At 27.4% G+C, this 15,404-nt stretch overlaps 1 protein-coding gene across 1 annotated transcript; it reads right to left on the bottom strand.

Moving 5' to 3' along the window:
- Positions 1-1,340: 1,340 nt before the first annotated feature.
- On the bottom strand, positions 1,341-14,390 carry LOC136082512 (probable ATP-dependent RNA helicase ddx52). The gene is made up of 4 exons (XM_065801919.1): positions 14,334-14,390; positions 14,002-14,226; positions 9,338-9,345; positions 1,341-1,446 (listed from the first exon to the last, which is right to left on the bottom strand). The coding sequence occupies exons 1-4, from the start codon at positions 14,388-14,390 to the stop codon at positions 1,341-1,343; spliced, it is 396 nt and encodes a 131-aa protein (XP_065657991.1).
- Positions 14,391-15,404: the final 1,014 nt, after the last annotated feature.

The raw sequence follows: 15,404 nt of genomic DNA, 5'->3' as shown, positions 1-15,404 counted from the left end.
TATATAAGGGTTGGTGAGAGTTGTAGAAAAGATTTCCAGTTTCTGCGGATGCTTTTGTGGATGGCAGATAGGGTAAAACATGTATTGTGCCTAATAGTAACATTTTGGGTCCCGTTTTGGTGCATCACAAGCACAAGAGATCAATGTCGCTGAAAACGACCGTCATTTAAATTGGTGCATTACACACAAAAAGATGGATGCTAGTTAAACATATAAAACGTATATCGAAAAAATTACTAAACTTAGCTTTTTATGTTTTGTTTTTTTAACAAGATTTTCTGGTAAAAATGTCGTTGTACATAATATATGAGAGCGCGAAAACTTGGAGGAGGATCGTAAAATCCTGTCACCGAGAACCGTATAACAATACAATAAATAAAACCAATTATTTCGAAAAAAAATATAAAATGAAAAGTTAAAATACTGTTTAAGAAAACGATAAGGTATCTCAATCATAAAATACTGTTAAAAAAAACAACAAAAAATGAACTTAGATTACATTCAATAACCTTAAAATATAAAAGAAAACGAGATCAGAAGAATTTTTGTTTTACCTTTTCTTTTACCTTTCTCTCTGTCATCGTCAGAAATCAGAGTCTTCGCCAGTATCTTCTTCTTTTTACCACTAACGTTCGATCAAAGTGCCACTTTAACATCAATACCAGGAATGCTTACTTACCATGCGGAGCATTGATATCAACATTGCCTGAACGCGATTTAGCAGAAATTTTTTTTTTTACCTTTTCTTTTACGTTCTCGCTGTCATCGTCAGAATCAGAGTCTTCGCCAGTATCTTCTTTTTACCACTGACCCAATCCGAGTCCGCCTCTAACATCAATACCAGGAATGCTTCCTTTATTATGCGACATTCCCTGAAGGCAATTTAGCAGAAACATCAACATCAGGTCCTTCAACTTTAGATTTCAAACGGGGTACATCAGCCAATATTCCACGAACTTTCCATCGACATATAAACTATGGACTATATATATCTGCTTTACCACTTCCGCCAAACTTTGGCATCTTGATTTCAACAAAAAGGGTTTTTACCTTATCTATATATATATATATATATATATATATATATATATATATATATATATATATATATATATATATATATATATATATATATATATATGTATATACATATATATATATATATATATATATATATATATATATATATATATATATATATATATATATGTATATATATATATATATATATATATATATGTATATATTTATATGTGTGTATATGTGTATGTATGTATGTATGATAATCATTGTCACCTTTATCATCATCATTATGATTATCATCATTGTCGTCACCATCCTCATCCATTTTTATCATCACAATCATCATCATCACCACTATCATCTTCATAACTATCATTATCATAATCATCATCATTATTATCATCATTATCATCATCATTATCACTATCAAAATGATGATAGCAAATCATCATGATTAAAAAACTTAAAATCAATTAATGAAGAAAATCAAATGACGGGGGAATTGACCAATTAGTGATATATAAGAATTAATTAAAAATCGGAAAGATTTTAAAAAATTTAAACTATTTTATATTCATATTTTTAAAGATTTATATGATTTTTTTTTTAATATTTGCTTTTTTAAACCTTATTTTTTTGCTTTGAAAAACTAAAAAAAATTATCAAAATGTATGTTGAATGAAACAATTAAAACAAAATATTCGAAATTTCACAGAAAATTTGGCTATCTTGAAAAGAAGAATAATTATATTAATTTTTTATTTAAAGAAAACAAAGAAGGCCGAGAAGTTAAAAAATGAAATTACTATTTTAAAGGACAATTGAACATTATAAAAACTAAAAATAGTATTACAGAAAGTCATGCAATCAATAAATCAAAATTTAAAGATGACAGAATTTGAATATTTAGATACTAGAATATTTAAAACCTGCTACACTATAGTGGGAGTCAAATACAAACATTGAAAAAACGAGGATTTTAATGGCAATAATAAAAATGAAGAGGGTGCATAATGATTTCAGAGTTATTTTTAGTTTTACCAAGATACCAATTTGCACCTTAGTTGAATACATTACATTATGTTTTGATATATCTATTAGTCATGATAACAAAATCATAGCAACATGGACTGATGTGTATCCTACTGATTTGAGAACAAAATTAACTGTGAAACTATAAATCTTTTAGGGAGATATTGAACTAATAATTTAATAATAAAATCGTAGACTGCAAGAAACTATTTATTAAAATACCTTTAATGGCATTTATTAAAATTTTCTTTTAAAAGTTAGTCTGTAATTTTTTTAAATTATGAAGTATACAAAATACAGCAGAAATATTAAATAGAATAGATCAAAATGAAGCCATAACTTTTGTTTACATTTTATATTGTTGTCCTTTTTCGGACGAACAAATATACCAAAGATTGTGCATATTTAACTGTGCATATGTAATGATAGTGTTTTCCATTTTAAATGGGAAAACACTATCCTTACATCGCAATGGCCGATGTAATGATAGACTGCTCACTTTGCTTACAAAGTGAGCACTCTACCAAAAAGTTTTAAATGGACCCTCCACCGCACCTCTGGTGAGTCTGCACTCAACCTGTTTCTGCACAGTAGCTTTATTTGTCAAGTTTTCGTGTTTTGAGAAAGTAAGAAGGTTTCGAAGTTGAAGTTGAGGGGTTGTAACCAAAAATAAAATAAAAAAAAAGTATTTTTCTTAACTGTAGTGACACCTCAGCCTGAAATTTGTAACAACATTAAAAGATGTATATAAAAGAACTAAATGTTTTAAAATAAACATTAATTTAAGTTTCAGCAAATCCAAATAAACCAGAACATCCTACTTCAAATCTATTTTGTTCAGAATAACAAGAGTTACTTTAGAATCAGAAATAAGATTTTATGTATTTTTATTGTTGTTGATAATATAGAGTAGGATATGTTATATTAATTATTCCTTTTAAAAGATTTATAAATACTATTCTTTCTCCCAGGCTATATAAATTCAGAACATGACATTGTTGCGACGCTTCTATTTTTGTTTTGAGATTCCCTTTTCCATTAGCACTTTTTAATGATAAAGGATACTGCATGAATAAGTAGACACTTTTTATTTACATTTTCTACAAAAAGGTTTGTTTACCTCCCAAAATTTTGGTACCTAAAACATTTTCACACGTCAGAAGTGTTTGATAAGGCCTTTATTCTGTCAAATAAAAATCGCTTCTTCTTTTGAATTAAAACAAAATGTATCGCGCTTTTTTCTTAGATCTTTTATAAACTTTTATTTGACCGTTTCCTTAGAAACCATCAAATAAAACATACTTATAATATTATAAAGTACGTTTATTTGACCGCTCTTAGAATGATCTACTAAAAATATAAAATGCAAAATTAAACCCGAAATAGATCTATAATACATTGTTCACAATGCGTGAGCATAACACTTCTTTTTTTTAATGCATATAAATTTTGTTTTGTGAAAGAGCTGTGTAAAGCAAGAAACAATTAAACAATACTGTGATCAATGTTGTCTGACTCAGCATTTTGTGTAAAATTTCGAACAGTAATGTATTGAGATATCTCTACTACAGTCAGGTTTATGAAGAATGATGCTTTTTTAATGTCGCTTTGACTGATTCATGAAGAATATAGGTTTTAAAAATATGGTTTAACTTGTTTTTAAAATAAAAATAAATTGTAAAGATATTATATAAATTTTTTTTTTTTAATTTTTAAAATTAAATGATTTCCTCGACAGTACTGAAATGTACCCCAACCGGCGCATCTAGGGATATGGACGAAAATTTCATCCCGTATTTTTTTGTGGAGTTTTAATGCAAAGACCAAGAAAAATCCAATGGCAAGTGTCAACATTAAAAAAATGTCGCCTCCTTATTCAAATTTATAAAAATATATACAATTATACATTTTACAAAATGGTTTTTTTTAATCAGAAATACAAACATACAAGTTTTTTAGTGTTCATTTGTCAAAAGAAATTTAATGTTAATTTTTTCAATGCTTTTGCACTATGAAGTAAATCCTCAGAACATTAATTGCACGTTCACACAAATGTTTGAGTTGGGATAAGAGTGCGGCTCCAACCGATTAAAAATTCCTTAAAGTCTTTATTGCTTTTTAAGTGATCTTTGCAAACAGGCTGCCAAATTATTGTAGTTATCCTGATTATAAACCTGACCAGAAAACCAGATGTAGACTACACGTGCCACAAATAAAGTCACATGATGACTGAGCGTTGGCTGACTGTCGAAATTCTGGAAAAGAAAATATAAGCTAGCAAAGCATAGATTGCTCGGCTATTCCATCTTGGATTGCTTATATTTGGCAAAGTTTCTGAAATTTAAACTCCAAACGGTCATTTGTTTTCTTAAACTGTCTGTAACAAGCGATCAAGTGATGAAGGAAAGCCATATCATCTCATATGGTGTCTTCTTCAAGTAGAGAAGAAGAACAATAATTGACTAATATAAAATATTACTTTTTAAATTACTTTTTATTGTCTCAACCTATTTTTAGACTAATTTATTATTATATAAGAAATAAGCAATTTTTCTGTTGCAATTTTGGAGTGTTCGTGTACAGTCGGTTTTATCAGACGAATGTTTTTCTCATACAAATATTTAACAAAACCTGAAATTTTGTGAGGCATCAGACCAAATTTGACAAAGTTGTGGTACAAGTTTCAGTGGCATGTTTTTTTTATGACTCATAGTGTAGATGGGAGAAAACAGTTTTCTTAGGGGGTAAACTTTTTAAGATTTAACACTTTGCAAATGGTATTTCCAGTTTTGAAATATTAGTTCTCCAATCATAGTGGCATGGGAAACCAAAATTGCCAAAAAAATTTTAGATCATTCCTCTAGCATCTAGTTTCTTTCAGAATTAGAAATTTTATAGACACGTGTTTGTCGCGCATTCTGTGGCAGTTGAACAAAAAAACACGTGTTGTTACCGGCTGTTTTACTCAAGTTTCGGTTTTAAGTTCAAATTTATGCTTTATCAATGGTTTCACATTCCTACAAAAATAGTAAATAAGTAGCCTTGTTTCCCGTTAGGTATAGACTCAATTATTTAAATTACAGCAATAATCATATTTTTAAATTTTTTAAAATTATATAATTAAAATTCCAGCCTATAACTACTCTGTTAAAGATGTTTAGAAGTATTTCTCTGATAAAATAATAAACTATTAAGTTAAAAAAAATGTCATTTTTATGGTATGTGTATATATAATTTATCAATAATAGTTTATTGATATTGTATTATATATATATATATATATTAGGTACGTGGACTGAAATTTTTAAATTGAGGATATATATCATTACGAAAGCCCTTCAAATACGTGTTTTAAAGATAAAAAAGTATCAAAAACAAACAATTCAAAAAAAAGTTGTAGCGTTTTTAGTAGCAAATTTTAGATATATGGATTTATTGAATAAACTGGTTCCAAAATTATTATTTTCCACTAAAGATGTTATAACTTTGTCAAATCTTATCCAAATGCCTATAACTTGATATGGAAAGAAATTGGTAAGAAGTTGTTACAAGTTTATATTAGTATATAGATATAGGGGGTGTCTAGAGGGCCAGAGGGGGTTGCAAGGCAAGCTATAGTAAGCCTTAAAAAATACAAGTTTTTCATCTGAAAGATTATTTTTTTCTGATAAATTTTTTTATCTTTATACACGGAAGATTTGCTTCGTCCATTTTCAAATATTAGTGATTCTATCTTATATTAAAATGCTGGATGTTCTCGTTCTTGGAAATGTTACATTCTTATAAATACTTTAATTTTAAAAACACTGACTATATTTTGTGTTCAAAAGTATAAATTATACTTTCTTACTCTACAGCATTTACAGTGGTGCATAAATTGGCATTTGGGCGGGATATGTGCCACACTAACTCCTCCTCCTCTCCCCCCCCCCCCATCTCTTTAGTCTTCCAACCTAAAAATTTGTAAAGAGATTTGAAAAAAAATTTTAAATTGAGTTTATTGAAAAAAAGAAATTAGTATACAAGTATTATTTGCTCATTTAGGTTTAGAAAAGGGGCGTGTGCCGCCACTAACGCCCCCCTCCCTCTTTCATATTACTTTTTTTATATTCAAACTAAAAAAATGTAGATGAAATTTAAAAACGTTTTTAAATTGTTTTAAATAAAATAAAGACATAACTTTACAAATCTTATCACATTACAAAATGCAGTTTGAGACCACTCTAAAAAAAAGACTTTTCATATTTATCAACTCAATAAAATATTACACATAAAGTTAACACTGTGTGGCTATGAAATCCTCGATCGTATCTAAAAGTTTATAACTATTTATAGGTACAACTTGACTCTTTTTATACTACAACTATTAATCATGAAAACATACAAAATATTTTACTAAAACTATTACACTCTCAATGCTTCATTTTTAAATTATTTTAGTAAAAAAATTTAAATAAATAATTCAAATGTTGGCAAAATTGAGACGAAATGGAAAACGATAAATTTTTAATAAAAAAACAAGATGGTGGTGCCTAATGATTGTGTATGCCACCATTACCCACAAAGCTGCTACCATGCTGTCTTCCGTGCAAACTTCTTTGCGGTTGTCTGCCTGTAGGGGATAATAGGTCCAGCTAAATGATTCCCCGTCTCTCCTAACCGGACCCATCACAAAAATGAGCGACTGCTAGTCGGTCCAGGGCTGTATACATGTATCTCTGATAGACACCATATGTAAGTCTAATGACATTGAATTGTAAATAGATTAGTTATTTTCACAAATAGTTGGTTTATATTAAATGTTACATAATACCATTCAGTACTAATCTATTTTACAATTCAATGTCATTAGATCTTTACATATAGTGTGTATCAGAGATACATTTATCAGCACCCTGGACCGACTAGCAGTCCTCATTTTTGTGAATGGTATTTTGTAACATTTAATATAAACTAACTATTTGTGAAAGTACATTGGCTAAACAAATAAAATGAAAGACAAATCAACTATATATTTTAAAAATGTTAATCAAAGTAAAAATTTAAATATCTCTCTTGATTTTACTTCAACTGCACTTTGATGGATGACGTAATAAAAATGTATTAAATAGTGTATGTAAATAGAAATATTTTGAATTCAATAATCATTCAGAAAAATCATAATAGCAGAATGTTGTGCTGATTATAGAGAAGCTTTTTAAACATACTAATTCTAGCAGCTGAAGATGTATCTCAAGGTTAACAAAGTTGTAATAAAAAACAAATTTGCAAATGTCGAGAAATGCATACATACTAAAAAGTAACAAAATTGTTACTTTAATATGTATGCATTCTACGACATTTCAGATTTATATTTGAAGAATCTGATTTGTATACTTATTTATATATGGTGTGTTAATAAAATTGTCAACTGATACTATCACTTAACAATCAATTCAAAGCAAGAGTCTTTCTGTAAACATTATTCTTTTTATATGTAACCTAAGAAAACAATAAGTTTTTACATTTATAATTATTTTATGTTTCAAACATAAATTAACTATAATATTATTATGAAATGAAAAGAAATTAACTTTAATCTGTTAGAAAATTAAAAACACTTTTATTTATATTTTGCGCTTTAACTTTAATCTAATAATAAAAATCAACATGATCAAAATTGCAATAATTTTGTGAGTCGGCCCCCCCCCTTATCCGCCCCCGTATTTGGTTTGCCAAAAAAACAACAACAACAAAATAGGCACCAAAAGTTCTACACTAATTAAACTATTTGCTGGTATTTATTTTTCGTTGAAAATTGGCATGTGAATCGGGAATCCGTGTCGAAAATTATTTTATTAATAAAAAAAGGGGGATCGACATTTTTACGACTGCAATTTTATGTGCGAACATCAACCAAATTTTCATGCAAAATTTTCGAAAAAATAATCCATAAAAAAGTATGCTAACCATACATTATAGTTATAAAAAAATCAAGATTAACCTTTCGTTTTTTAAAAATAGGTTTAAAAATAGGTCTAGGTTCATATAAATTTATAATAAGAATCACTACAAAATAACGTTTGCCTAGAACTACCCAAAAAAAGTGGTAAACTTAATCTAACACAAATTAAACTATTTGCTGGTATTTTTTTTTTGTTGAAATTTGGCAAGTGAATAAGAAATGCATGTAGAAAATTGTTTTAATAATAAAAAAAGAGGGATCGACATTTCTTCTACTGCAATTTCATGTGTGAACATCAACCAAATATTCAGGAGCAAAATAATCCATAAAAAAGTTCAGTAACCATACATAAAACCTTGAAAAATCAAGATTAGCTCTTCTTCTTTCAAAAAAGTATCTATGTGTATATATATATATATATATATATATATATATATATATATATATATATATATATATATGTATATGTATATATATATATATATATATATATATATATATATATATATATATATATATATATATATATATATATATATATATATATATATATAATTGTATGTTTCTGAAGTTAATTTTTGTACTATGTCTCAGCATCTTGAAATCCACAGTCCTTTGATACCATTTTTATCATTAGACTATTTGTCAATTTTGCTCAGGAACCTATTTTGTCATATCTAAGTCTTGCAATTAAGCAACACTCATGAATTAACTGAATAGAAGATTAAATAAAGTTTTAATCAAGTTTATGTGTTTATCTACGTTGTAAATTTATTTATAAATTTAAACCTAATTTAAAAAAAGACCCGAGGTGCAATTCAAAAAAAGCTTATTGTCTACCTAAGGCCACTAATTTTTAAACCCTTCTACTTGATGGACTTTTATAGTTTAAGTCAATATATTTATAATATACAAATTGATGGCACTCAGACATATGCAGGTTTCACCATTTTTAGACAAGTCTGGGCTTTGAAGTTCAGCATAGAAAAAAATCTGGCCCAGAGTACATGAACTTTCCCTTTTCATGTTATAATTGATTATGATATGACAATATAAACAAAACATAGAAATACACAACAATATAAAAAATACACAACAGTATAAACAATCCATATAACAAATTAATAAAACTTAAAAAAAGGCCATTTTGTTTTCTTCTGATGGCTGAAAGTTTTTAATTTTGAGTTTGTCACAAACCTTTATTCTTTTGACTCTGTATTTGTCTCTGTTTAATCGATGTTTTCTTCCTCTTTTTATTCTTTAATATTTTCATTGTTTTTTACTTTATTTTTTTTGTTTTTGATGTTGTTAAACAATTTTTATTTGTTTTTCTTTTGCCTTTTTATCTATTTCATGATAGTATATTAGTATCATTTATAATATAATATAGTATATAATATAATATAGTATCATTGATAGAAAGGGGCTGTCAAATTCAAGACAAGACCTTAGATATTTTAAGAAACCCATCTGACAGTGACACCTTTTTATTATATGAAAAGATAATTATATGAGGCAACATTAACTGAAATGTATTGGTAATGGTAAATAGAGATGTTTTCTTTTGTTACTGTTTTAGAACTGTCATAAAGGGTGTCAAGTAGTACTATCATTTATGTGAATTGCTCTCCTATATCTGCTGTTTTTTTGTTTTTGTTTTTATGACTTATTTGAATACTTAAATTCCAAATCAATATACATAAATAAGTTTTTTTTGTTTTTTATTTTTGGTTTGTTTTATGTACTTTATGTTTTAGTTAATAATTAAAAAGTTCATTATTTATTTTATTTTTATAAGTGTCTTTTATTATTTATATGTATATTATTTATTTTATTTTTATGAGATATTCTAAAGTTATACAATTCGTAAATTTATGTCAACTATTTGCAATGACCCTGATTTAGCAAATTTTTTATCAACAGCTTGTTTTTTATTTCGTTATTGGTACGATGATTTGTTTTGCTCCATCGATAGTATTTATTTTGTACTGTCATTTTATTCATTTTATTAACTAGGGTTATCGATATAAGATATAGTTAATAGGTGCAGTTATTTAAGTCAGCTCTTTATTTACATACATTTGTTACAGTTGTAGTTAACTATAGCAACTATTACAACTCTGGCAAAAGTAGTATTTAAAATATGGTTATGTTATTTTAATTTTAATGAGATGTTTGATCGATTTTTTATAGAATATTGTGAAAGTATAGACTATACTGGCATGTAGATGCCATGACTGTTTTAACATTTTTAACATTCAAATATTTCAAATTTTTCAGGCACACGTTTAGAGTTCATTTTGTAAATTAATTTATTGACACATATTGATCAATGCATTTATTTAGTACTTTTCTGCCACAAAAGCAGGTATTTTTTATTTTTTCATTGCGATTTTCTATGATACTATTTATGTTATACTATTATTTCTATACTATATAGGCTTGTAATTCCATGTCGAAAAATTGAATTTCTTCCAAATCTCCAAGAACCAAGTTAAATTTCTTCAAAAGGACTTGTAAACCATGTTATTTTATTTTGTTAATGATATATCAGGATGTTGTCTATTTTCGATGAAGGTTTTAGCATGAAGTAGCTGTCGTCTTTGATGTCATTTTATTTTGAGACATTTCCACATAATAGTAAGCTAAGTTTATGTCACATTATTATAGTGCTATATACGTAGCGCCACTAAAATTGTCTAATAACACCCGTCTAAGTTGTTGTTCAACGGTAGTGCAGTAGTGGTAAAGCACTTGCCTCATAATCAATAAGTTCCGAGTTCTGCACCACCACGTCCTCGGTAGGTGCCCCCGCGTATTCTCCGTGCGGCGCGTTTGTTCCGTCATGGTTTGTGTTGCGCTAGAGTTGTGGCAGAGGGTTGTAACCACAACTGATTTGCTCGACTGTAGTCATCTGGACTTTAGGAGGTAAATTAAGACCAAAAAAGAAAGGCTGACACAAAAAATAATAAACTCTCTTCTTTCTTTTTACCTTTTGCTGCGACAATAATACTTTCCTTTACTAGACTGCGCAGATAAAATAACATTTCTTTTTCATCGAAAAGCTTAATTGTTAGTGAGAACTTTTCTTTAATTAAATATTCTTGCGTTTTTACAGATCACAAACTTTTACAATTGTTTGGTTTAAGGGTTAAAGATAAATAATTTAACGTGAAACATTTGCAAAAATGCACTAATTAACCCTAGTTAAATTGTTTAGGAATAAAGCATATTTGCTCCGTGAGATGACTATTTTATAACAATTTTATTTGAGTATCACTAAAGTATGTCTGATTTTAGTATACTAATCCGGTGGGTGACCTAAAAAAAAAAAGCTTTTTCTTAAAAAAGCCTTTTTCTTGTATGTGTTTATAGTATTGTTAAACTATACCATTAAGATATAAATTTCGACTTGAATATATATGCGTGAGTTGAATATTTTTTTTGAATATTATTAAAAGTAGTAAACTATCATTATAAAAATGTGACAAAATAATAATAATACGCTTGACAAAGTTAATGCTTTAGTTTGGTTAACGTATGTATCTTTAACTTGTTCGTCTGGGTAAACAAAAAATGCCTTGAGCTCTCTTTCAATTTGTCTACTTATTTTAACGATCTATTTATTTAACGTGATACGTTAAATAAGTTAATTCGTATAAAATATAAATTGATATAAAACATAGTTTAAAAATAAGAATAATGCAAACAATAGTATAAAAACAAAAAATAATGCAAACAGAATAATATAAAAATAAAGCTTTTTTATATGCTACCAAACGTAGTTGTTTTTATTGTTATTGTTTATTTTATTTTTTAATTTGAAATAATAAATATAGTACTATTTTTAACGAAGTACATGTGTTAATTAACAACAAAACAAGTTTATTTGCATTTTGCTGCTTATGTTTACTATTTGACTGTAATACACATCCCAGAATCCTTAGCGTCCTGATTCGGACACCATTGATCTCGTCATACCGCTTTGTCGCTGTTTTAAAATAAAAAACATTGTTCTAGACACATACACAGTTGCTTTTTTATTTTGGTATTCATTTTTTAAGTGATTAAAGAATTGATTTTTTGGCTTATGTTGTTAGAAAGTTGTACTTAATTAAAGTAGCTACTTTTATAGGATGGCTTATGTAGCCAAGTTGTCATTTAAATAAATTTGTAAAAAACAAAAGAAAACATCATTTTTATTAACGTTTTTAACTTTCTTCTATTTCAACATACATATCGTTTTCATTAACATAATTAGCCATTAACATAGAAGTCGCATTTAAACACAATTCAAAACTTTCGTTTTCATTGACGTAGTTACCATTGAGCACAAATAGGTGCATTTACCAAAAATAGTTTAACTTTTATTTTTATGTTGGGTACAACATCTCATTCAAAGATGCATGTGTTTAAAAAATTCAAAAATACATGTCCAAATAATTATATTTAATAAACTATTATCAAAACGAATATATTTCATAAATATTAATATTAAATTTCAATATTTGTGCCAAAAATCTGATCTCTCTAAACAATAAAAATATTAAAAACTGATTTTGTTGCAATGAAGTATTTAATAATAAAGGTACTAAAAATTTTTATATAATGTTTCACATTATTTTATTTATATATCATAACTAAAAAAAGTTGTTTAATTGTAAATCTTGTAAAATTGTAAATTCTGACCAATCACATATTTTGAGAGGAGTTTATAGATAAAAATATTTTCAACTAGGTTTTAGTTTTAATGTTGTAATTGAAAATATAAAACATTTTAAATATATTTTATAGTATATATAAACCTATTGTAGGCTGCATTCTATGTTCTGCGTCGCAACTGCGCTCGTTATCATTGTTTAAATCTTATTTTAGAAAGCATGTTTTCTTTTTGAATTATTTTGAACTTTTAGGTTTGTTTCAAGAAAATAAAACAAAAAAAGAATTATTTTGGATATTTAGATATTAGAATAACAAAAATCTAGCTGCAAATCTCACGAATGTCAAAGTAGTATTAGTAAAAAGTCATTTACACGACTGTAAATTGTAGTGTAAAGTTGACGGCTTTTAGTCTAAAAATCTTCAAACTAAATGACTGATTTTGAAGACTGAAACTGAAGCTGCTCAAAACAAGTTTTTGCTGTAGTATAAAAATGCACACATTTATTTTTAATATAACAAAAGACCTATTGTTAACATAACAAAAGGTTTTTCTTAACATTATTTTAATTTCAGGTTGGCTGTTTAAGCTTAAAAAACCTTCTTGAAAAAAAAAGACTATACTGTGTCGAGCTTGAACTGGCTAAAAAAAAATCTTTGCCTGAATTATTTTTCATTTAATGTTTTGCCGTTTTATCTCCACTTTTAACGGGTGATGCGGAAGTTATCGAACAAAATGAGAATGACTTATTAAATAATTAAAAACTACTATTATATTTAAAAAATACCACGATACTGCAATTGATCTCAATTTTGCTCTGAGCACCTTTTTCATATGCGACTGTAAAAAGTTTAAATCAATTTCTTGTAGTTTTAGTTTAATGCGATCAATCAAAAGTTGCTCTGTTGAAGCTTCCAATCTCCCTCGTAAACCTTCTGCCCCAAATGTCCCCAAAAATTTTCAATTGGTCATGCTTAAGGCACGTTTGGGGATTGGATTCTTTTATCAACGTAATAGACATATTCGTCCCATCCAATTTCAAGAGAATCTTGATATAACGATTTTCTAATATTGGCCAAATAAATAGTTAAAGTCTCCATGATCTTGTGAATAAATGGAAGAAGTCGTTTTTCTAAACATTCATTAATATAGATTGATGAATTTATTGCTACAGCCTTGGAAGTGCGGAACGATGGCTTTTTTTATTTTTGTTGTTTGTGTAGTACACAGAATTTCCAGGCATGTTGTCCCCTGCAAAACAAAAGTATTTTTCGTCATCGATGACTAGAAGCGACTTTGTGCTTTAGAGTTGGTTAACTAGTTTCCTGCTTCTTTTCTTTGCCTTTATTTGTTGTTCTGTAGTGTATTTTGGAGTCTTTTCACATTTTCTATATTTAATATTCATTTTTTTTAACTGACGACCAATTGCCGCTTGATTTACACCGAATTTAATACCTATTTTTCTCTGACTGACCCCTTTTCGATTGTTGACAAGTCTCGTTAATTCGGCTTTCTTTTCTCGAGTCCAGGATGTCGGACGACCAGGGTGCTTTCTATCAGAAAACGACTAAACAGTTTCAAGTTTTTTTAGGTTATCATATATTGTACTTCGAGCAAATCCTTCCTTATCAAAATGATTTACGATTTTTTTTTTTTTATATTAGGTTTATTTACAAAAAACATTTTTATTCGCTTTCGAAAAGATTCTTGTTCAGCTGCATTTAACCTCATTTTAAATAATTGTGTTTCAAATAATAAAGTTTATTTTTTATAGAACGTTTATGCCTACGCATAAAACCACAAAAACTAATTACTATGCTCAAATAATGAAATTAGGATTTGTCCAATAACTTCCGCATCACCCGTTATGTTGCGTTTTAGAGTTTGGTTGTTTATTGGTTGATGTATTTAATAGTTAAACATAAAGACTCCTTTCTGAAATTAGAAAAAACGAAAATCTTAGAACCCTTAACGTTGTTAAAATCAATAAACAGCTTTCCATTTACAGCCCTTACTATTCACTACTCTTGTTAGTTGATCGCAAATATGCTTTCAAGTTTTAAAAACTTTTTCAAAACAGTTGCATGAAAAAGGCGTAATAGTTTTTGAAATATTTTTAATAAGAGTTTCGTTAGTAGTAGTATACTACAATATCTTTTGGGCTCTTAATAATATAGTTTAACTTTTTTTTAACCAAAATTCTTTAGTTTTAAGGAATAATTAATTAACAATCGTGTTTAAGTATTTAAAACAAAAACAAAGTTAGACTTCTGCCTCATAATATTTTTAGTTTGTTATCGCAATAAATTGAAAAGTAACTATGTTTAATACGAATCAATTAATTTAAAATGATAAAAATTAAATAGAAAATTAAAAATCACAATAATTTATCGTAATTCGTATAGTTTATCATAATTATACATAATTAACACAGTTCACATAATTTAGCTAAATTGTGTAACTTAGTTGGTATTAATTTAATGAGATTTATTATCTATTTTTAATGAGACAAAAAAAAAGGTTTTTAAATACACAATTAAAGTTTTTTTAATTATTTATTGTTTGAAATTATAACTGAAACCTGTGTAAATGGAGATATCGATACACCGTCTCCTTCAGAAAAAGGTCTTCTTTTCAATTTAATGCTACTGCGTTGTTTGCGGGGCATCAAATGTAATTTTTATAATATTTCTCAAGTAAAATTACAACTAATATTATTTCTACGTAAAACCAAGTCTACATGCA

The sequence above is a fragment of the Hydra vulgaris genome, chromosome 07 (assembly GCF_038396675.1).
Source record: "Hydra vulgaris chromosome 07, alternate assembly HydraT2T_AEP".
Lineage (NCBI taxonomy): Eukaryota > Metazoa > Cnidaria > Hydrozoa > Anthoathecata > Hydridae > Hydra > Hydra vulgaris.
The sequence above is the reverse complement of the archived record's forward strand: the minus strand, read 5'-3'. Positions and strand labels throughout refer to the sequence as shown.